Below are 20,504 nucleotides of genomic sequence, written 5' to 3' on the forward strand. Positions count from 1 at the left end.
CCAACATCCCTAAAAGTGAGCAAAGGCCAGCGAAGCCTCAGTGCTGCTGTAGCCGCCACGCTCCAACAAACACATTCACCTGATGCTGCTTTTCTCCAAAGCAACTTATACTGAAGCTTTTAGGGTCAGTCCATTGCTCAAGGCTGGGATTCAAACCTGCAACCTTAGGGTGCAAAGACAGCTGCCGTAAGCAACACACTGCCAGACAGTCGCTGCACAGCTACACATTTTGCAAGTGATGATGATTCTGATCTGTGACAAATGCTCCTGGGACACATTTTGCGTTTGTGATTTGTGATGTGGGATATTGGAAGTTTTGTTTCTGTTCTTTTGGAATTGAATAAAGTATGGATTTTAAAAAAAAAACATGCTCCTGGGACAAAGTACACGCTGGGGTGCAGAAACACCACAAATCGTCTTTGAAACTCTTTACAGCAGCGCATTAATAAGAACCTGGGGACACCTGGTAGTGTAATGTTTAGCGCTACTGCCTTTGGACCCAGGGTTGCAGGTTCGAGCCTCATCTCTGGCTGTAGTACCCTTGAGCAAGGTACTTAGCCTAAATTGCTCTGGTAAAATTACCCAGCTGTATAAATGGGTAAATATTTGTAACCTCAACACCGTAAGTCGTTCTGGAGAAAAGCATCAGCTAAATGAATAAATGTAAACCTGCCCTCACTGTGGGCTGTACTGTCCACACAAGACCCGCACCCTGTTATGGCACTTCCATTATGGAATACAAGTGAAAAGTATAAAAAGTCTTTCACTTTCTTTCAGGGGCGGAAGGAGCTTGCGGTGAGAGCATGTGCGCCCCCTCGTGGTGAAAGCAGGTACTGCGGGGCCTTCACCACGTGCCCTTGGACCTTGACATCAGTTCAGGCTTCGCGTGAAATTATAAACAGGTCCCTTTGCACACAGAGAGGGGCGCGAACTGACGAAAAGTCCCTCGACGGACTTGGACCCCCTGCTTCCTGCGGAGACGCTCCTCTCTCGTCCCAGACTGAGCTCAAGGAGTCAACGGAGCTCCTCGAACCGCGCTCTCTACCCGTCGGCTTGTCGCCGGGGCCGCAACAGCCGACGGCATCCTGTTGAGCGGGCGCATCGCCAGCAGAGCGTGAAACGTGGGCGAGAGGCAGGCGGACGGGCGGCGGCGGCGCGTCTGGAACCGGCGCCTTTCATCACGGCTCGCTGGATGACATTTCCGACGGGACGCTCACCTGGGCTGCCCACGTTCGGGATAAAGGTCACTTGTTCCTTGTCACGGTCCAGAAGCACTTCCTGTAGAACACATCTGAACACCCATCGCTTGGTCTGCCGTGGGCGTCCCCATGGCACCGCCCCTCCCCCGGTGGGTCCCTTGTTCTCAGCCGTGAGCACACAAAGAGGCCATCTGGACAGCGCTCCCGCATCACGATCCCGTCACTAGTCAAAGGTCAAAGGTCCGAGTCTTAAGGCAACCTTGGGGCGGGGGGGAGGAGCTGCTCGGCATCTCGGATAACTGCTCACAGATGACCGCGCGACTTGCTTTCGCGCCACGGCCTGGATCTTCAGATGGAAAAAACAGCACATTTTCTACAAACAAGTGCGTCAGGGTTAGTCCGGTTGCGGGGGGAGTCGCTATGGAACCTCAGGCCTTGGGATGGAGCACCCGATAGAAATCGGTGACAGCTGGTAGCAGAGCGATTAGAGCCACTACCTTTGGATCCAAAGGTTGCAGGTTCGATCCTCGCCTCCAGCTGTAGTACCGTCCGTGTCAAAAACTCGTCCGTTGTCGACGATACACTTCGTTTACTCTGAGCTGTACGTCCTTAAATGAATAAACAAAAATGTGAAACATGGTAGCATAAAGACACTAGAAAACTGGGAGCCCTTCCAGGAGGAACCTGCCGTGAAACTACGACGTAGTGAAATCCAGGCTTTGGTGAGCAAGAGGTGAAAGGTCACAGACAGAAGGCAGTAAAGAGAGAGCAGCACGAAGGTCCTGCATGATTCATGTTTACCGCTGCCTATGAGTGTAATGGGACTCACAGCGCGTCAGGCGACATCCTCTTGGTCCAGATGGTCACGTGACCTGAGATCAGGGGCGTCTGTGTCAAAGCCTGAGCAGTGGCTGGTCGCCGGGGGCAACGGGCCAAACTCTGGCCGGAGTCCTAGAGGTACAAGAGCTGCAATTAGTCAGGAATCTGTGGCTGTTCATGCAAGTGTTGAGTCACGTCCTGTGTGTGTGTGAGAGAGAGAGAGAGAGAGACCCTGTCGAGCACTTCAGAAGACTTCATGGCACGCACACACACACCCAACCATTACCTTAAGTCTCCTTGCACTGAGGACAATACAGTTTGGACGTCACATCCTGGTGAACAAAGTTCACTGGAACCTGCGGATCGGAGATAAGGCACTGGGTGGAGGTCATTTGGAGAACCGATGTGTTGTTCTCTCCCTGGATTACATCCACACACACACACACTCTCTTTCTCGTTTGCCCTGCTACCCTGGTAATTCCTACAAATTCACACAGGACCCATCAAAAGATGTATGTCGCTTTGGAGAAAAGCATCTGCTAAATGAATAAATGTAAAAGTAACGAGAGCAGAAGAAACATTAAAAAGGATTTTTATTAGTAGAAATGGAACAAAATCAAATAAGTTAATGCTAAGAGCTACAGCCACTGTCATTGTTATCATAAACAAGATCAGGATATTTATGAGGTCACTGTACAATACAGCAGATCGAACCCGACAGTCGTCACTGAAACGGTTAACGCATTGGGTGGTGTGTCTCCCCGGTAGCACAGTGAAATGCTTCCTCCTTCCCTTGTCTTGAAGTCCACAAACACTGTGGCGTTCATACGAACTTTCGGTCCAACCTCGGCGAGGCATCGGGCTGGCAGGTCGCCATGGAAACAACAGCAGGACCGTCAATAGCTGCCGGAGGAGGAGCCAATGAATTCAATTCGATCAGTGTGTCTCCGACCCAGCAGGAGGCGCTGTCTGTCCAGGCCCTGTCAAGTTCCCACCCAGGTCCGGTTCTGTCAATTCAAGAGGTTCGTTTTGCGGTAGGCCTCGGGACAAGGGGGAGAAGCCCCGCCCACTTTTGGCACAACTGAGAGAAGCTCCTCCAACTTCCACGATTGTCCAATCAGAAAGTTCACTTGGGTCAGAGGGTCTGCACGAGCACAGGGAAGAGCAGGGAGAGGTGCTCGGCGCCGCGGATGGGCAGCCGGTGGGTCGTGTAGTAGTGCACCGCCTCGGGGATGCTGCCGAAGGGGGGGCTGTTCTCACCCAGGATGTACTTGCCCTCCTTGGACAGTGAGAACTTCATGTGCATGAAGCCCTGGCAGCTCCTGCGGACAGTGGACACAGCGGGGAGTGAATTTACTACGGTACTGCAAACAGCAGCACCTCACAGGCCCCGCCCCCAAGCCCCCCTAAACAATAACTTCCTGTGCAATAGCAACCTTCTTCTAGACTGACACAGATACACACACATGTGGAGAGGAAATATCCTGTTTGGACACAGGATTCCAAACACTGAAACTCCATATGTGTACACGTGTACACGCACACACACACGCACGCACGGACACACACACACACAGAGGACGGAAAGGAGGATTAAGCAGGAATGACTGGGGTCAGTGCTTTGCCTTTGTAGCCTAACTGCAGGAGGGGAGTGAGGGGTTCGGGGGAGTGATGCATTCTGGGAGAATTCCGTCAGCAGAAAACACACGGAAAAACCCTCCCTGCCAGCGAAACGCCACACAGTTACAGTTACACACCAAACACAGAGCAGCTGAATCAGCAGGAGGCCACAGTTCTGGGATGTAGGGCTGGACAGACACGTGGTCATCCTGGACAAGGACACAGGAGGGGTGGGGGGGGTAGCTGATGAGTGTGAGGAAGGGGGCCTGGCAGGAGTGCGAGGACGAGGACAGCGGCGGGGGACAGATGTGCCCCTTCCCTTTAAGGAGCCGCTGTTCTAATTATAGCTGGGGAGCCGGAGGACAGGGGTCTAACTGGGTAGATTCACTCGGTCCACCCCCATTACCCTACTCTCACCACAGGAGACTCAGTAAACCTGCGGTAGTTGAGACAAGGGGACAGACCAAGTGTGTGAGCTTCACCATCACACAGCCAGGCCCCCCCAAGCACAACCCCTAGGAGCTTAGGAAGGGTGTGTGTGTGTGGGGGGGATACACACGCAGTCATGATGGCAACACTGATCAGTAGCAAAGGAAACACATGCGGCCTTTACTTGCTGTGTAACACCTCAAACAGAAGAGGAAGCGTGATGTTGCCAGGGCAACAGGAGAGAGCGGGGGGTACCTGAGGGAGAGCGAGTAGTCGGAGCGGTTCGTCTGGCTGTTCCTCACCAGGTAACTGCATTCCTTGCACAAGGTGAGCAGAGACTCCGCCTCCGAGCGGCTCAGTGCTCCATGGTACCACCTGGGATGAGAGATGCAACGAAGACACACGGTGAAGCGCGAGGGAACCGCGGTGCAATCCGGTGGGGGCGCGAGGGGTACGTACACCTGCTTCTCGAGTGGCAGGGTGGGGTCCACGCGCTCCCCCAGCAGCAGGTGGGGATCCGTGTGCTTGCGGAGCCTGGCGGCTCCACCCATAGCGGGCGCCGTCCTCGTGGGCTGGGGCCGCTCCGGTGGGGCTGAGGGCTGCTCCCAATCGGGGCCGTCAAACTGCACTGGACACGGAGCGGGGGGGTGCAGTTCAGAGTCACAGACAACGGTCACAACAACAGACAAGAACAAAGCGACACATTTGGCTGCGGGCTCCAGGGAAGCGGCGTGAGGATCTGCGCTCGACCCACAGCCTGCGGGCAAACAAATGCGCACAGATGCCGCAGGGCATCATGGGAAGGGAGCAGGGCGGCACTCCAGATACCGGCAGCTCTTGGCTGCGATTCACCGCGTCTTGTTAACAGACTGTACCAGTGCAGTGAGCAACACAGAGGGGTTGGGGTGGGGGGTGCCATGGACCCCAAGGTCACCTTGAGTCCTGGCTGGGGGGTGTTTTAAGAAGAAGAAGGGAAAAAAAAAAAAGTAAAATAAGAGCCATTTTGTATTAAATATGAGGGACAATAAGAAAAGGAGGACATGAAGCAGATAAGGAATAGCACTGGTGAATGGGGGGGGGGAGTCACACAGACAGTAGGGCTGTGTTTATTGTGTGTGCATCAGACACTTCTCACAAACGGGGGTCTACGGATCCGGGTTCAAATCCCACACCTTTTGAAGTACCTCTAAAATACTTCTCCTGAACTCATGCTGTGGAAATAATCCCACTGTAGAAATGGGTACCACAGCGTAAAAATACGGTACTGCAAGTCACTCTGGGAACACAGGTCAGATAATAACAACAACAACCTTAATGACCTAAGCCGCAAGTGAGTTGGACTGAACACAGGAGATCTGCAAGAGTGACCCTTTGTGTGTGTGCGTGTGTCATGATGGCACCGATCCTTGGAACAACCTCCCGCATGTCCCAAGTGACATCCATGCATTTCACGCCTGTCAGCTCCCCTCACTGTGACAAAGGGCAGAACTCGACCCCCCCGAGCCAACATGTTCGACAGCCCCCCCCAGCTGACAGAGAATCATCCCTCTGACACACACCAACACACACCAATCCAAACCACGGTGACGGATCAGCATTTTAATTACCAGCAACTAACCCAGGAGAGTAAAACTTAACTAAATCCAGAGCCCACACCTACCTTATCAGTACACGTGTGTGTGTGTGTGTGTGTGTGTGTGTTTGCGTGCACGCCTGCATTAATGGGGGGGGCCACCAATCTGTCACTGCGTTAGCTATGCGTTTTTCGTTAACGGTGATTATAAGGGTCCTGCGGTTCCTTGTGGGCCCCCAGGGGACCAGACCTCTGGCCACTTACTACTTCCAAACCCAGGACCCCCTAGGAAGGACATGCAGCTCAAACAAACCAGTACAACGGGCGTTCTTGTGTGGCACAGGGTGGTGGTGGTGGCGGCGGCGGCAGGGACATGCTCGGGGTTCCTGCTCATGAATATTCATCTCCTGACATTTTCCATGAGCCCCTGGTGGGAACTGCTGCTAATTAGTGCTGTTCAGCTGCTTTTGCGCTTTATGCTGCGCATTTCAACTGATACGGAGTGAATTATCACCATGACGACACGTCACCATTGCCCCCCCCCCACCATAGACACCCCCCTGCAGACGCTGCCTACACACGTGGGATGCAGAAGAGCGCGCACGCGCAAACATACACACACAGCGGGATGTGCCTTCACAGGTGCCCATGCTTCCCCACCGAAGTGCTTCCTGGTCCCCCAGGGGGGTAATTATTCATGTAGCTGCGGCTCCGCGCAGAAAAGCTTTGTGGTGTTTAAATAAAAACAAGTAGCAGCTTGAAAACAACTCCTGTGCAGAACAGACAGATGGAGTTGAACCTTCACCTTCATGTATAAATCTGTGCGTAAATTCAAGTTCACTTTCACCTGAAGAACGCAGTTAAGAACACACCGGGGGGAGACTGTGAGACACCATCCTGGGGGGCCGTGCCGAGTGCACCATCAACACACTGATCCCCCCCCCCCCCCCCCCCCCCCGCTTCAGTTTCCATATCAGTCACTGACCCGTGGAAATCGAGTGCATGTTGGCAGGGTCCGCGGACAGTGTGGGGGGAGGGGTGATACGGAGACAAGGATTACACCTTGACAGCAGGTGCGTGCGTGTCTGTGTGTGTGTGTATCTCTGCTGCAGCGGGGCCAGATCTGTTTGTGTGGTTGAGGAGGTATAAGGTGACAGATTGAACAACTGTGACCAGGCAGGATAGAAACACACCCCCCGCCACTTTGCACACGTTCCTCTCTATATGGTCACACCTGAAGCCACCTGCACGCACCCATCTGGGTTCAAATCCAGGTACAGGATCGCATACAGCTCTTAATCAGCGAGCTCGTCAATTTGTGGGTGTGGCCTGGAGGTGTGACCCATCGCTGGGTATAGTCTGAGAATGAACGCCATGCAGGTGGGCACTTGAATGTGGTCCTACCTGCAAAGGCCTTGGAGATATTCTCTTTTTTCCACTCCCAGGGCTGGTCGTACTCGTCCGCCGGCCGTTCGTCCTCCCTGGGCAGTCGGCTGTCGCGGCCCAAGCTCCGCCCCCGGGCCCTGTCTTCATAGGGCGTGTCATAGAGCTGGGCTCTGCTCTTTGCATGGCGACCCCCGGTGCCCCGCTGCAGCTCTGTGGGGACAGAGAAAGACCTGAGAATGACAGGTGTCTCGGGGCCGAGGACGAACCGACGCATCCGTAAGGCCTGATGCTCCACCGGACGGGACGAGACCCCTGGGCCCCCGGCGGAGCTCCTACTTATCGCATAAGATTTAATTTCCCCCGACAGGCATTCGGCGATCGATGCACACGAGGAATTCCGCTAGACAAAATCAATGTTTTTGATGGGGTTGAGAAGCTTGGGCTGAGGCAGTTACCCACTGCACTTACCGTGGTACTGAGTGCGAAGGAGCTTTGACTCACGCGCCATGGAACAGCAATAAAATAATGATTAGCGAAAGAGGCAGCACAGGTGGAAAGTGCCATAAATCACACAAACGGAGGAGAAACAAGAAACAGGAGTGGAAAGCGGGAAGAGCAGAGCCGGGGGGGGGGGGCTTTAACCTTCGGGTGACACTGCTAGCGGGTGTCCCTGCTGTCTCCATGGCAACAGGACAAGCCCTCGAGACTGACCCTGATGGGGCAGCAGGGCGGGTGGGGCAGAGCTCTCAAGAAGCCCGTAAATGAGAGAGTCGCAGGAAGGCAGAGGGTGAAAGAGGACTATGGGAAAGATGATCATATTCATACTCGTACATCAACAAACACAAAGGGAACGTAGAGGCGGGGGGGGCAGGGAAGAGGCCACCAGCTGACCCCCACCTCCCAGAATTCCCTGACAAGCAGCGGGCCACAACGACATGGTTCTGTTACTCCAGCTCCATCTGAGGGGGAATTGTGTGTGTCAACCAGTCACCCTCCCCACCCCTGACCCTGACCCCGACCCCGACCCCCCCCCCGTTGGATGTCGCAGTGGGAGGTACCTGTGATGACCCGCTGCGCCTCATAGGGCTCCATGTAGCCGTTGTTCTCAGGCAGAACCACCTCCCGGTCCGACCTGGCAGAGCGCCGTTCCGGCCGGGCGTCAAACGGGTCCGAGTAGTCAGCGTCCCTGGCCAGCGGGGCAGACGGAACCACCTGGCGAGGAGAGACACGCAAATGTGAACACGCGAACGCACACATGCAAAGCCCCCTGTGGCCCGGCGATGGGGAACCTGCTGTGCCAACGGTCAAGAGCTCCAGAGCGTCATTTATTTCTCACTTTCCTCTGCTACCGACAGGCTGCCAAGGTCTGCGGAGACACACACACACCTCGTCACACAGTGCCCACACAGCACACTGACAAGCTGGATGCTGAAGGCAAATCAGGGTGTGGACCCAACGCTGCTGGAACTCACCTCGACCTTGCCCGCCCCACCTTGCCACCCCCCCGCACTCACACACCCCTTCTGCTCCTGGACCTGAATCACCTGGAGCGCCGCCATCGCCGTGCCCAGCAAACACACCGACAGGAATGCGCGAAAGGGGCGTGGGGGTGCGATCCAACCAACGTGTCTTCAGCTGCATTCCTGGAGACCATCGCTTTGAGTCACACCCACGCGTTGCCCGCTCATCACACCCCCCGCGCCCACCCCCACCAGCCAGCAGGAAGGAATGTGCAGCGTGTGTGTATCTGTGCAGGGGTGGTCCTCGGCATTCCACAGCTACAACAAATCAGCCCTGGGTGTGTGTACGTGTGCAGCCAGCGAGCCCGTGGGCTGAAGGACGTGAGCAAACAAGACGCCTCTTCCCACGTCCACTCCGTCGCGAGCACAGCGGCCCAATTTCGCAGAAGCGATGCGTCAGTGCTGCTGTCTGGCCCCCGGGGAGCACAGTAACTCCGAGTGCGTGTCGCGACCCCCGCATCAGAGGAGCGCTCTACAGGGCGGTGGCGGAAGAAAGGCCCCTGGAGGAAAGCGTTCGCTTTCCAGACTTCTGGAGCGGGAGCCGAGGCGTCTGTCGTGGCCCCCTGGGTCAGGCCCGCGGGCCAGAGGGTGGGATGGGGAACGGTTGTGTGAAAGCGACACCCCCGACTCCAAAGCCCCTCCAGGAGCAGCGACAGCAGAGATGCACTTGAGCAGCGCTGCCTTCGAGTGCCCCTGGAGGAGAGCAGGATGGGAAATCTGTGCTCAGCTTCAACTTGGAGCCCCAGGGAACTCGGATGCTGTGCACTTCTCTTAGCGTGTTCTACCCCGTCTCAAAGTGTCATGCTTTTTCCCGCAAAAACATCCTTCATGAGGCCACTTTGTGTTTTTCTGTTCCATACAAAAACGTGTGGTGTTTCCATATGGAACAGTAGAAACTAAAAAAATTAAACACTTAGAAATAAACTGCCAGGAGCGAAAAATACACGGAGTTTATGAACACTACGATTTACGACATTTCGTCGACTGTTATGAAGGACATGATGATGATCCTGCTAAACTGATCCTCACCGTGAACAAAACGGGTCACACACACAGTTACGCACTGCAGCATGCCATGTGCGTCGCGCGCTCTCCACAGCGCACGACATTCGACAGGATTCGGTTCGGAAGAACAGCGGCACGAGACGAGGCTGCAGGTCCTCAGGGCTCGACCCCAGCCCGGGCACAACACAACGGAACCCACACGCCGGTCTGTGTGAGAAAGACTCAAAGAGTGAGAGACGAGGAGGAGACACGCGCGCGCTCACCGGCTCCGGCGGGTCCTGGAAGCTCACGGCGCTCAGCAGGATCTTACTCCGCACCAACTCCTGCGAGTCGATCTTGATGAGCCGGTGTTTGGGCGACACCGCTTTCCCGTCCGGACCGGACGCCCTGAGGCTCGTGCCCGCGCTCGGCGCGAGGCTGCCGTTGGCCAGGCGCGCCCCCTGGTCCACGTAGGGGTCCTCGAAGTCCAGGTTTTTCTGGGCGCGGTAGGCGCGCAGGAGCTCGCTCTCCCCTTCCGAGTAGTCGGGCTTGGGGGGCTGCGGGGGCGCGCGGCGGGTCCCGAAGCTCAGGTAGTCTCTCAGCCACTTCGCCATGGGCTCATTCGGAAGCGCGCTCCCTCCGCACGCGCCAGTCCACGCGCCGCACTCTCTCGACACTTTGTATCTTTTAATGACGCTTCGGGTCCTCTGAAAACTAGTCCACCGTCCTGCTGCAGGGAGAGGACCGCGCGCGTCCAGGCGACAGTGAAACCCGGATGCCGGTATCCAGCGTGTTCGGAGCGCGCGCCCACTCCTCCGCACGAAGCCCGGCAGCTCGCGCTCCGAACAAACGACACTTTCACTGAGTTTCTGAACACACACACACCGTAAAAAGTCAACGCCCCCCGCACGAGTACGCTTTGGTGCGGATCAAGTGGAGCATAGAGGGCCCCCTCCCACTCACTCTCTCTCTCTCTCTCTCTCTCACACACACACACTTCGAAGTGATCGTAAACCTGCAGGGGTGAAGATCTACGGGAGCAGCTCCTCACAAGAAGTCGCACCGGAGGCTGGTTACTTCCAGATGACAGCAATGTCCCCTGAGCTCCGCTGAGGTCCGGCGGTCCAACACTCAACTCGACCCGAAGCGTGTTTGTTTGTATGTCATGTGGTTCTCAAACTCCATCGTTCCAGTACAAGTGCACGTTTTCACCCACACAGAGATCACTGGCAGAGAAAAAATACATTAATTTAATGTGGACATTTGTTTTAAAGTGGAAAAACAGCGGTGCTCCTCTGGAACGGCCCGGTCCCTGATCATGAAAACACTCGAGCTGAAGTTCTCGATCCTGTTCTCCTTATTGGCTTAATGAAGAAACTTTTGGTGCTCGCGCATCTCGATGGAGTCGGGCCCGCGCTCCCGGGAGGTCCCCACAAGACGGCGATGAAGACGATGAGGATGAGGATCGCATCCGTGTCCTGCTCCGTTCGGAAAGCCCAAACAAAGAGAGCGAGACGGGACCTCGAGCTACGGCTCGTCGGGGGGCTTCGCTCCCACGTACACGCGGGAAAGCGGGAGCCACACGAGGTGGTCAGAGGCCGGAGTGCGAGGTTTCCACGCAACGCGAGTGGGAATGGGAACGGGACTGGAAATGGGAACGAGCGAGGGACCGATGGCTTAAAGGGGAGGACACCGCCCCACTCACCCACTGCGCTCTTGTTTTTTTCCACTGAGCCGACATTAAATCACGGCGTTTTGTTCGCGTGGAAGAGAAACACCGCCGCGCGCCGTCGGAAATGCTCCCAAATCCACACAAAGGAAGCCGAGACAGAGAGTCCTGGTTCCGCCGACAGTCCGTTCCAGACGGGGAAACCCGCCGATGAAAGACACCGGCGGCCCTGCTCCTGTGCGCCCCCTGGTGGAGGGGCCATTAATCGACACCTTCAGGGCCCCCGCTGTCCTTCCAACACGTGTTTGTTTCTGGAGAAAGTGAAAGGGTGAGGGTGCTGAGGATGCTCCTCTAGCCGTGTGCCATTAATGTTATTTAGCCTTTTGGAGGGATCTCTCCTTAATGTGCTCGTCTTTTTCAGAGCGGATTAAAATTGTACATCTGCTTTCTTAGTCCCTTCTTTGCAGAAAAGTCACATGGAAGACAATAATTTGAAAATTCAGCTATTGATGCAAAGCTCTCCCGGGATGGTTTTTGGTGGAAATGTGTGCCCACGTGCTCTTTCGGCCGGTTTGACACCGTTTGACTGGCTGTCTGTCTCACCGAGTGTCCTCCTATAAAGTGCTCTTGGTCAGAGCTGCGAAACACTTACAGTAAAAGCACTCGCAGAGGTCAAGCACTCTCTAAGGGAATTATCAGACGATAGAGACCTTTGGGTCGTCTTACATGAACTAAAAAGGTTCTCCTCGTGGGGCCTATAAGATCTCCTCACAAACACAGGCAGCTGGGGGCCACATCTCACGGGGGTGTCAGAGTCCCTCACCTGTGTACAAAACACCACAAGGGCAGAACGTGGAGAAACAGCACCGGATGGCATTTAAAGAAGCTCAGAGAATCACAAACAGAGCCAAGCTGGTGATAAGATCACATCCTCTGGAAGAAGGCAAACCCCGGTGCACCCAAGCCCCTTCCTCCCGTTCGACACCCCTCCTAAAGGCATAAAAGGCGGCAGCACATATGATCCTGACTGAAGGGATATAATGGCCATGACTGCTCCTTCTAGAAAGCATGCATGATCTCACCCCTGTTCCCCTGGGAGGGTGGATTCATAAAGCAGACCCTTTCCACCCTCTACATATTACCCCCACTTCTCCCCAGCATGTGCTAACCACTCACAGCTGACACAGAGCACATGAGATTCCCGAAAATACCACGTTTCATGTGGACACATCTGTAGGTGCATCTGTCGACACTGTCTCTGCTCCTTAGTGGAGGACAATCGGACTGCCCTTCGTTCCTGTGCAATTACATCATGTCATCCTAATTAATCTGTTCCAGAATTTCCGACATCAAGTCACAGCCATGAGATGGCATGTGCTGGGCTGCCCCCTACTGGCTCTTTCGCGGTACTGAGACCTCCGGGGAGAAATCCCATCACTGACTCCATTTGAGGGTCTCAGTCTCTGAGTTTCCCCAAGTGAAATGTTCTCGAACCTGTGAGTTGTGTGGAGAGTCTGTCACACACACTTAGGCCTGGCCGTGAAGGCACCGCAGACTCTTACATCATTACAATGGTCCGAAGTAGCAAGGAGGACATGTTCTGTCCCTCCAGTGGACAGCTGTTTAAGTCTTTCATATCCAGCAAGAATCACTGCAGCGGACAGTGGTGCAAATAGAGAGCCTGGGTTCAACTACCAGGACCAAGCCAGCCCTCCTCATTAGTGTGTAAATTCTTCTGTCCCACAGTTGCACAGAAGGCCACACCCACTAGAGCAGGAAGTGGAGGTGACTGTGGACCTTTTTGTGCAGAGCCACACTGTTGCTAGACCAAGAGAGATTAAATCATTAGTGAAAAATCCAGCAAGACAGAGACCATGACAGCAAGTGCAGGACATCCCGGTGTGATGACACACAACACCACAGCAGTGTCCTGGGTCTCCCCAACCTGCTCATGATGATTAAAGTCAACCGAAACTCTTTGGATCATGAGCCACAGAGGCCAGTGTGGACTCTCCAGCTGCTGGCTCCTCAGTGTTCCTCTGTGTCTCTCAGTGTCGCTTGGCATCCATCTGCAACCCACAGCACTTCTCAGTTCTGCTGATCTATCACCCGCTGATGCACACAGGCGGTAGGTGTGTGCGCTCAGAGAAGCGGTAGGTGTGTGAGGGGATGCACAGAGTTTTGAGGTATGGGGGTCCAGCCAAAAAAAAAAACACTTGTGCAGCAGGAGAGAGAGCTGGGAGGGGGAGTAAATGGCACATGGTGTGTGTGTGTGTGTGTGTGTGTGTGTGTGTGAGAGAGAGAGAGTGCGAGAGAGAGAGGGAAGGACAGGGAAGGAGAGGCGAGGAGAACAAGGTGCAGACTGCAGTGCAGGCGTCAGTCTGCTGTGGTGTGTGGGGGGGGAAGGGGACTGCAGCACGAGCGTGTGCGAGTGTGTACGAGTGTGTGTCTGCAGCGTCATTTCCTCGGGACCCGTGTGCTCAGTGTCTGTGTGCAGGTCAGTGCTGCAGGAATCCATCCTGAGTGTGTGTTTATGCTTCGGGACCATTGTGTGTCTGCAATGTGGTCGAGGTGCTGCTCTGGTCCTCAAGGATCAAGTGGAAACAGCTGCTCCTGGAGTGTCATGCTAGCCTGTCAGCGCTAAGCTAGTTAGCCTAGAGCTCTCAGATCCTAAGTGTGTGTGTGTGTGTGTGTGTGTCATATCACATCACCATTTCTGGAGGACATGAAAAGTTAAACGTGTGTGTTCCTTTGTGTGCATGTTTGTGTGCACTGGGCATGTGTGTGTGGCCACTGTACACTGATCCCCCTCTCTATCCAGGTGTGGCTGTCGGGGTGCGGGGAGAGGAACTCTCGGACACCTGGGTTTGAGTTCTCTGCTGCTGAGACCCGTCCTCTTGTCTCCATGGACCCTCAGCTCCTCTTTGGGTGGATGAAGCGCTTCTGCCCGTGTTTTGGGGCACTTGCGGTATGTGGGTGGCTGCCAACAGTCCCCCGGGGCAGATCCCACACATACTGGGAGGCCCTTTGAACCTGCACTGGCAGGCTCTCGCTGGAAGGTTCTGCTGGGGTCCTGACACACATGTCTCTGCACATCCACAGGGCCTGGACTGGAATAAAAGTGACGAGAGGCTGCTACAGGCCGTGGAGCAGAATGACCCCGACAAGGTCGCCGCTCTGCTGGTGAAGAAGAGGCTGTGCGCCTCCAAGCTCGACTCCGATGGGAAATCAGCGTGAGCCAATGTTGGAAAAAAAAAAGGAAAAATTTTATATGTATATGAAACACGCATGCCAAACTTATATTTTTGTAATGAACAAATAATATTGCAGTAAGACAGTGTATTGCCTTCTTTTAAAAGACTGCTGTTGAACCCTTGATAAAGGTACTTACCCAGTGTTTCTGTTGCTCAGGTTCCACATGAGTGTGTCCCGGGGTCGTGTGGACTGTCTTGAGGTCTTTCTGTCACACGGCGTGGACATGAGCAGCACAGACGGTTCCGGTAAATGCCGACACGCATCACAGACATGCAGCCCCTGAGGGGCAGTGGCGGGCGGTCGGTCACTCTCTCACTCCCGTTTCTTCCGCTCCGAGGGCTCAGTGCACTCCACCTGGCAGCAAAGAACGGTCACCCCATGTGTGTGAGGAGGCTTCTGCAGGTGAGGGCTCCCCCCAGGGGTCGGGACAATGTGTCTCATCAAGAACATTCATGTCCTATTGGCTGGGGTCTGACGTAGGTGACCTGGAGGATGCAGGGGGTAACCTGTATCTGTCCGCACAGGAGGGGGCACCGGTGGACTCCACTGATAGCCTTGGCAGGACAGCTCTGCATCATGCAGGTGTGAAATGGAATCACTCTCACTCACTCACTCACTCACACACACACACACACACTGCTGTCAGTCCACACCTATATGCCAGTATCCCCAGACAGGAGGTCAGCAACCACTAACCCCTCCCCCATGTCTGGATCCCCAGCTGCTCACGGGTGTCTGTCCTGCACAGAGATCCTGGGGGACTTCAGCACCTGTCTGGACACCCAGGACACAGTGAGTATAGAAGCTCACTCATGCTGACTTCTGGTCTAGTTCTTCTTGCCATTAAAGATGGACTAGGTCCCTTTGAATGGAAGCAGAATGGGAGAGATTATGGGAAATGTAGTAAATGTGCATGGTTTCCCTTCCTCAGGATGGGGTAACTCCCCTACTCCTGGCTGCCCAGACAGGCCGGGCAGCGATCTGTGACCTCCTCCTGACCCAGGGAGCTGATGTCAACCTGCGGGACAGCTGGGGGAGGTGGGAGTGTCCTTTGTTTCTTCCTGGAAACTTCTTCAAAACAATAGTGTTCAGCTGTGTATTGCATCACAATAAGGCTTTTAGCCAGCGGGCAGCAGGTGGTGCAGTGGTTGGAGTGCTCTGAGGTCCAGTGCTCTGTGACTCAAAGATGGCAATTAAAGGTTGTGGGTTCTAAACCTCTGTTCTCTTGTAGTGGCCTTACCCTGCTACATAAATGGGTAAATCAGTGTACATAGCTTAGTGCATAATCTGAGAAATGCAAGTGACTTTGTAGAAAAGTGTCAGACAAATTGATAAATTATTATTCATCTCCCCTTCCAATCCATCACATCCCATATATGTTCTGTATTTTACCACATCCAGGTCAGCTCTGATGCTGGCATGTGAGATGAACAGTGTGGACACAGTTCAGGCACTGATGAGGGGCGGGGCCAAGCCCCACTCGGCCAATGAGGGCCAGCTGTGCACGCTACCAGGTCCAGGTAACACGGCTCAGGCTAGCGGAGGTCCATACGGACAAAGAGCACCACTGTATGTCAGTATGTGGGCATGGCTCATGCATGTGACACATGCTATTTGTCTCTCTACATGCTCACCAAGGCCCCAACTGCAGTGATGTGCAGGTGATCCCAAGTCTACCTACTTTACACCAGATGTGTTTAAGGCAACGGACACAATGATATGAATGAGGCTCATTTAAACAATTATCATCCGCATTGGTGACGTGAGCATGTGATTTAATGATTTTACACAGTACTAAAGTCTGTTGTTTTGTGTGATACGGAGGAGATGTACCAGATGGGGATGGGAAGAGCACCTCTGCTGCGGAGAAAGAATGACCTGGAGCAAGAGCAGCACAGCGCCCCCTCTGCCCTGGAGGAGGTATTTTCCCCTGGTGCACTAACACTGGAGCTGTGTCTGTGCGTGTGTGTTGCCCAGAACACTCACACACACAAATGCAGGATTCACCAGCTTTTCTACCCCATCCCATTATTTCTACCCCACCCCACCCCACTCTGCTCAGCTGTGTGCTCTGGAGGAGCAGTTGAAGCAGGTCGAAATGGAGAGGAATCGGCTCTTGCTGGCCATTCAGGACCTGCAGGAGGCTAAGAGGATGGGCATGGAGGAGGAACTGAACCCCCTAGGTGTGTGACATGGCTCACCTGGGCCTGCTAACCTGCACCTGACCTAATGTCACATACTCACACACGGAGAGTTTCGTCACAGAGGCAGTACGGTAGGTGTCTGCTGGTTGTATCTGTGAGCCGAGTCCGCAGGGTCCTCACTCAGCTCCATCTCCCACAGCCCCAGAAGCCCTCACGCCACGGTCATGTGACTCCGAGCACGACTTCCTCTCCGCCCAGGAGGACTGCATGTCGCAGGGGGATGCTGATTCCCTGTGCACTCCACTGAGCCAGAGGAAAACGCTCGCTGGATGGGCTCTGCTGGGCAACATGGATGTTCAGTCTGATATGGTTCTCAAAGCACAGGTACCCACACAGACACATAGAGCCACACACACTCACATTCACACACTAACTCCACTGCCTGTTCATTGTGTCCTGTTGATGCTGGAGCAGTCTGACACGGAGAGCGTGGACATGCAGAGCACCTGCTCGCTCCTCGTCCCCATTGCCCTGTACGACTCCCTGAAGAAGGAGAGTGAGGGGCGACAGGAGCCCGCCTGCAAGGCCCAGGGTGCGGCTGAGACCTCCTGTGGGAAAGAGGACGATGGGTAAAGGGGTTATCCAACATGACATGTCCCTCGAACACATCAGAGTGCCTACAACACTGTGTAATTGCTGATACCCAGCAATTTGTTCTTCTCCACTCCAGACGACATGTGTTTTTTAAGTATATCTCCCAAACTGTACATGCTACAATGCCGAGTCTTAATGTACCTTATACAGGACTTACTATGCTTTTAAATGATAAATGATTCCACATACTTGGCTGGTTGGCTTGCACAGCTTCCTAGAAACTGTAGAAATACGGTATAGGCAAAAACTTTTTTTGCCTGGCCTCAGGAAGCATACAAAGCACTTCTGAAGTAGAATGAGTAGCTGGACCAAATATCCCGACTTTCATTATTTGACTAAGTACTTGAGACAGAGCATGAGTCACATGATGTGTTATGGCTGACATCGACGTGGAGCAGGAGACAGAGATGCGGGTCCACTTCAGCTTGTTTGCTTCTTATAGAGATTTTGTCCAATCCTGTGTTTAGGTGTGTCGACATCCTGGAGCAGGAGCAAGGCGAAGGTACAGGGGGGGAGGGGCCACTCAAGGAGAGGCTGCAGGAGCTAGAGCAGGAGCTCACTAAGGCCTTGGAGGAGCTCGAAGAACTGAGGGGACGGGCACAAGTCGGAGTCATGGACAAAGAGGCCCCAGTTGAGGATGGGAACCAGGAGGTGCAGCAGAGAGGAGAGCACATGCAGAAGCAGGAGGAGCAGGTGGAGGTGATGACCACAGGGGAGAAGCCAGATCAGGAGGGTGCTGGCAGGTCAGATGCTGATGCTGATGGGGTGTGGAGCGAGAAAGCAGAGGAGGTGATGACAGAGTTAGAGGGAAATGTGGAGAACAATCTACTGGCAGAGCAAGAGCAAGGTGGTGAATGGGATAGGGACCCTGCACCAAGCCTGAGGGCAGAGGAGAGTATCCAGCAGGGGGTGCTGCAGGACAGGCTGGTGAGTGTGGAAATGGAGCTGGAACCCTCTACTCCGGGGCTGCAGTTGGAACAGCTGGCCCAAGAGCGGGCGGAGGTGGCCGCGCGCCTCGCTGAGGCTCTCCGGGAGCTGAAGAGGATGCGGCCTCTACCTGAGCTGAGTGGAGAGGAGGAGGAAGAAGACACTCATCTCTGCTTCAGATTAGGTACTACTTCAGAATGTCATTTTCCTCTATGTGCTGAAGTGATGCTGAGATGGTTGGGATGCTTTGACTCTTTCTGTTTTGTCCAATCAGACTGCTCCTCCCAAACCTCAAGAGCCTCCAGTGGAGGAGATACAGTACAGCCTTACTACTGGAGTGTGGAGCAACGTGGGGCTCAAATGTGTCAGTGCGAAAAACAGGGCAGCCTTGATGTAGTTCCAGTGTCACAGCACCAGGAGGCGCTGGTCACGTTCAATCACCAGCTCTCCAAGGCTGCCCGTGAGCTCCAGGAGGAGAAGGCCCTGCGCTGGCAGGCAGAGCAGAAGATACTGAGGCTGCAGGCTGATCTGCAGACCATCCAGCAGGACATGATTTCCCGGCAGGAGCACGAGACCGTGAAGGTGAGTGATGTGAGGATGAGGAAGTAATGAGTGAGGGTAATCAGTTCACTTATGCGCATTTGAAGAATTTTTCTGTGTATTTTAAGATCTCTCCGGCTTTGACTGTTCATGTCCCCCTAGTAGTCACAGTTTCCAGAAGCAGTCCATGTTCTCTGTTCTCGCAGCTGGCTCTGCAGCGCTCCTTAGAGGAAAGCGAGACCCAAGCACAGGAAGCACTACAGGCCCTTGGAGATGCCCAGCAGGGGGCACTGTCCAGGGAGAACCACGAGGCCCAGTGCAATGCCCTCCGCACTCAGATTGGCTCCTTCAGTGCTCGGCTGGCTGCTCTCTCACACAAGCACCAGGACACCTGCTTTGAGGTCTGTACGTTTGTCTCTGCAGGTGTGTGTGTGTGTGTGTACGTGTCTATGTCAACATGCCTCCCATAGCTCCTGCGGGTCCAGAGGGAGGCTCTGTTCAACAAGATGGCGAGGCAGGCGGTCGAGGCCCAGCTCTCCACAGCACGGCGTCACCTGGCTGACCTGAAGGTCCAGTCCTGCTGCCGGGCTGTGGGCGTGGTCAAGGGGGAGAGCAGGGTGAGAGGTCATGAGTTGGGGAAGACTGAGGGTCAGTCACTAGCGCTTGCACCACATCAAATAGCTGAGAAACATAGGCACTTTTTCCTCCAGTCAGCACTTTGAGTTTTTCACCCCTGTTCAGTTCGGTAAAGTTTTATGTCAGTTTCCTGTTAAGGACAACAGGACAGATAAAGGTTCATTATTGACTGGTCATGTGGACATAAGGAGAACACGAAGGAGGTTCTCCCCTTCCCTCCAGATTGCTGAGCTCTCCAAGGAGGTCTTCCTGAAAGAGGCCCTGGAGACTCCACTTCCCTTGTTGGGCCTGCCTTCATCTGAGTCCTCCAGCCAGCAGGTGGCACTGAAGAGTGGAGTTGCCATGTTAACTCGGCAGCTTCAGGTGAGGTCACGTTGTCATCTGGGTTGAATCACAAGTGTGAACCACCACCTTTGATATTCTGACCCATGATATGAAATAGAGTGGCACTGTGCTACCATTAGACACACAATGATGATGTAAATCTGCACACGCTCATGGCCAGGTGACCTCTGCTGTGCTCCTCTCCGTGTGCAGGACTGGGAGCAGAAGCATCGCGCTGTGGTGTCCGTGTACCGCGCCCACCTGCTAGCCGCCGTCCAGGTGAGCTGACAGCTGCATGGGTACAGCTGTGATGTGAGCGGTCAGGTTTGCGCCTGTCGCCGATGACCGTGTGTTCCCGGTGCTCCTCAGGGCCGCATGGACGAGGAGGTGCAGACCCTGCTGCTGCAGATCCTGAGGATGACGCAGACAGACCCAAGCTACTGAGGCAGGCGAGGTTCTAGAACCTCCTACCCATCAGAACCAGAGGGGCCACGATATCAGGGACTCATACTGCATCACACCCTTTAGTGGAGCAGATGAACACCACCTAGCTACAGCTTAGGGGATCATAAGTGGTATAACAATGTGAAGATTATGAATTATGATTAAATTAGATGAGGCCCAGCAGCTGAGACAAACATGGAGCAGCATACAGCTGGGCCATACAGCAGATAACTGTTAATACACTAGGTATGACTGACCAGCACATTGGCCTGTTCCTCCAATAAACTGACCAGACTGCAGCGCCCTCCCCTGGTGTGGTTATTTACCTGTGTGTGCATGTGCTTGCCATGGGTTGCCCAGCACCAACGAGGTTATGCATTA

At 54.4% G+C, this 20,504-nt stretch overlaps 2 protein-coding genes across 5 annotated transcripts; one reads left to right on the top strand and one right to left on the bottom strand.

The window, feature by feature from the left end:
- Window positions 1–2,659: 2,659 nt before the first annotated feature.
- On the bottom strand, window positions 2,660–11,359 carry LOC108921421 (SH2 domain-containing adapter protein F-like). Of its 4 annotated transcripts, XM_029249472.1 has the most exons (7): window positions 9,815–11,359; window positions 8,085–8,238; window positions 7,045–7,236; window positions 4,527–4,695; window positions 4,323–4,442; window positions 3,776–3,847; window positions 2,660–3,340 (listed from the first exon to the last, which is right to left on the bottom strand). In XM_029249472.1, the coding sequence occupies exons 1-7, from the start codon at window positions 10,142–10,144 to the stop codon at window positions 3,154–3,156; spliced, it is 1,224 nt and encodes a 407-aa protein (XP_029105305.1). In that variant the 5' UTR covers window positions 10,145–11,359; the 3' UTR covers window positions 2,660–3,153. The 4 variants fall into 4 exon arrangements, with proteins under 4 accessions (XP_029105305.1, XP_029105303.1, XP_029105306.1 ...); XM_029249470.1 differs by having other exon boundaries at window positions 4,323–4,695; XM_029249473.1 differs by lacking the exon at window positions 3,776–3,847 and having other exon boundaries at window positions 9,815–11,355.
- A 2,745-nt stretch (window positions 11,360–14,104) lies between these two features.
- Window positions 14,105–20,420, top strand: LOC108921420 (ankyrin repeat domain-containing protein 24-like). The gene is made up of 19 exons (XM_029248991.1): window positions 14,105–14,167; window positions 14,302–14,432; window positions 14,611–14,699; window positions 14,792–14,856; window positions 14,979–15,036; window positions 15,176–15,246; window positions 15,386–15,492; window positions 15,856–15,974; window positions 16,247–16,374; window positions 16,517–16,637; window positions 16,798–16,982; window positions 17,070–17,227; window positions 17,720–18,363; window positions 18,454–18,761; window positions 18,926–19,120; window positions 19,190–19,336; window positions 19,578–19,718; window positions 19,893–19,958; window positions 20,049–20,420. Exons 1-19 carry the CDS (start codon window positions 14,105–14,107, stop codon window positions 20,121–20,123), a joined length of 2,871 nt encoding a protein of 956 aa, XP_029104824.1. The 3' UTR covers window positions 20,124–20,420.
- The last annotated feature ends 84 nt before the right edge of the window (window positions 20,421–20,504 follow it).

This window comes from Scleropages formosus, chromosome 25 (genome assembly GCF_900964775.1).
Source record: "Scleropages formosus chromosome 25, fSclFor1.1, whole genome shotgun sequence".
NCBI classification, from domain to species: Eukaryota; Metazoa; Chordata; class Actinopteri; order Osteoglossiformes; family Osteoglossidae; genus Scleropages; species Scleropages formosus.

Excerpts from the sequence above, each read along its gene's own strand:
- LOC108921421 (XM_029249470.1), bottom strand. The coding sequence starts at position 10,144 with ATGGCGAAGTGGCTGAGAGACTACCTGAGCTTCGGGACCCGCCGCGCG. Across the intron at positions 4,696-7,044 it reads TATCTCCAAGGCCTTTGCAG|TGCAGTTTGACGGCCCCGAT; the intron begins GTAGGACCACAT and ends CTCCGTGTCCAG. Across the intron at positions 3,848-4,322 it reads GACTACTCGCTCTCCCTCAG|GATGACCACGTGTCTGTCCA; the intron begins GTACCCCCCGCT and ends GTCCTTGTCCAG.
- LOC108921420 (XM_029248991.1), top strand. The coding sequence starts at position 14,105 with ATGGACCCTCAGCTCCTCTTTGGGTGGATGAAGCGCTTCTGCCCGTGT. Across the intron at positions 15,247-15,385 it reads GTCTGGACACCCAGGACACA|GATGGGGTAACTCCCCTACT; the intron begins GTGAGTATAGAA and ends TCCCTTCCTCAG. Across the intron at positions 16,375-16,516 it reads CCCCCTCTGCCCTGGAGGAG|CTGTGTGCTCTGGAGGAGCA; the intron begins GTATTTTCCCCT and ends CACTCTGCTCAG.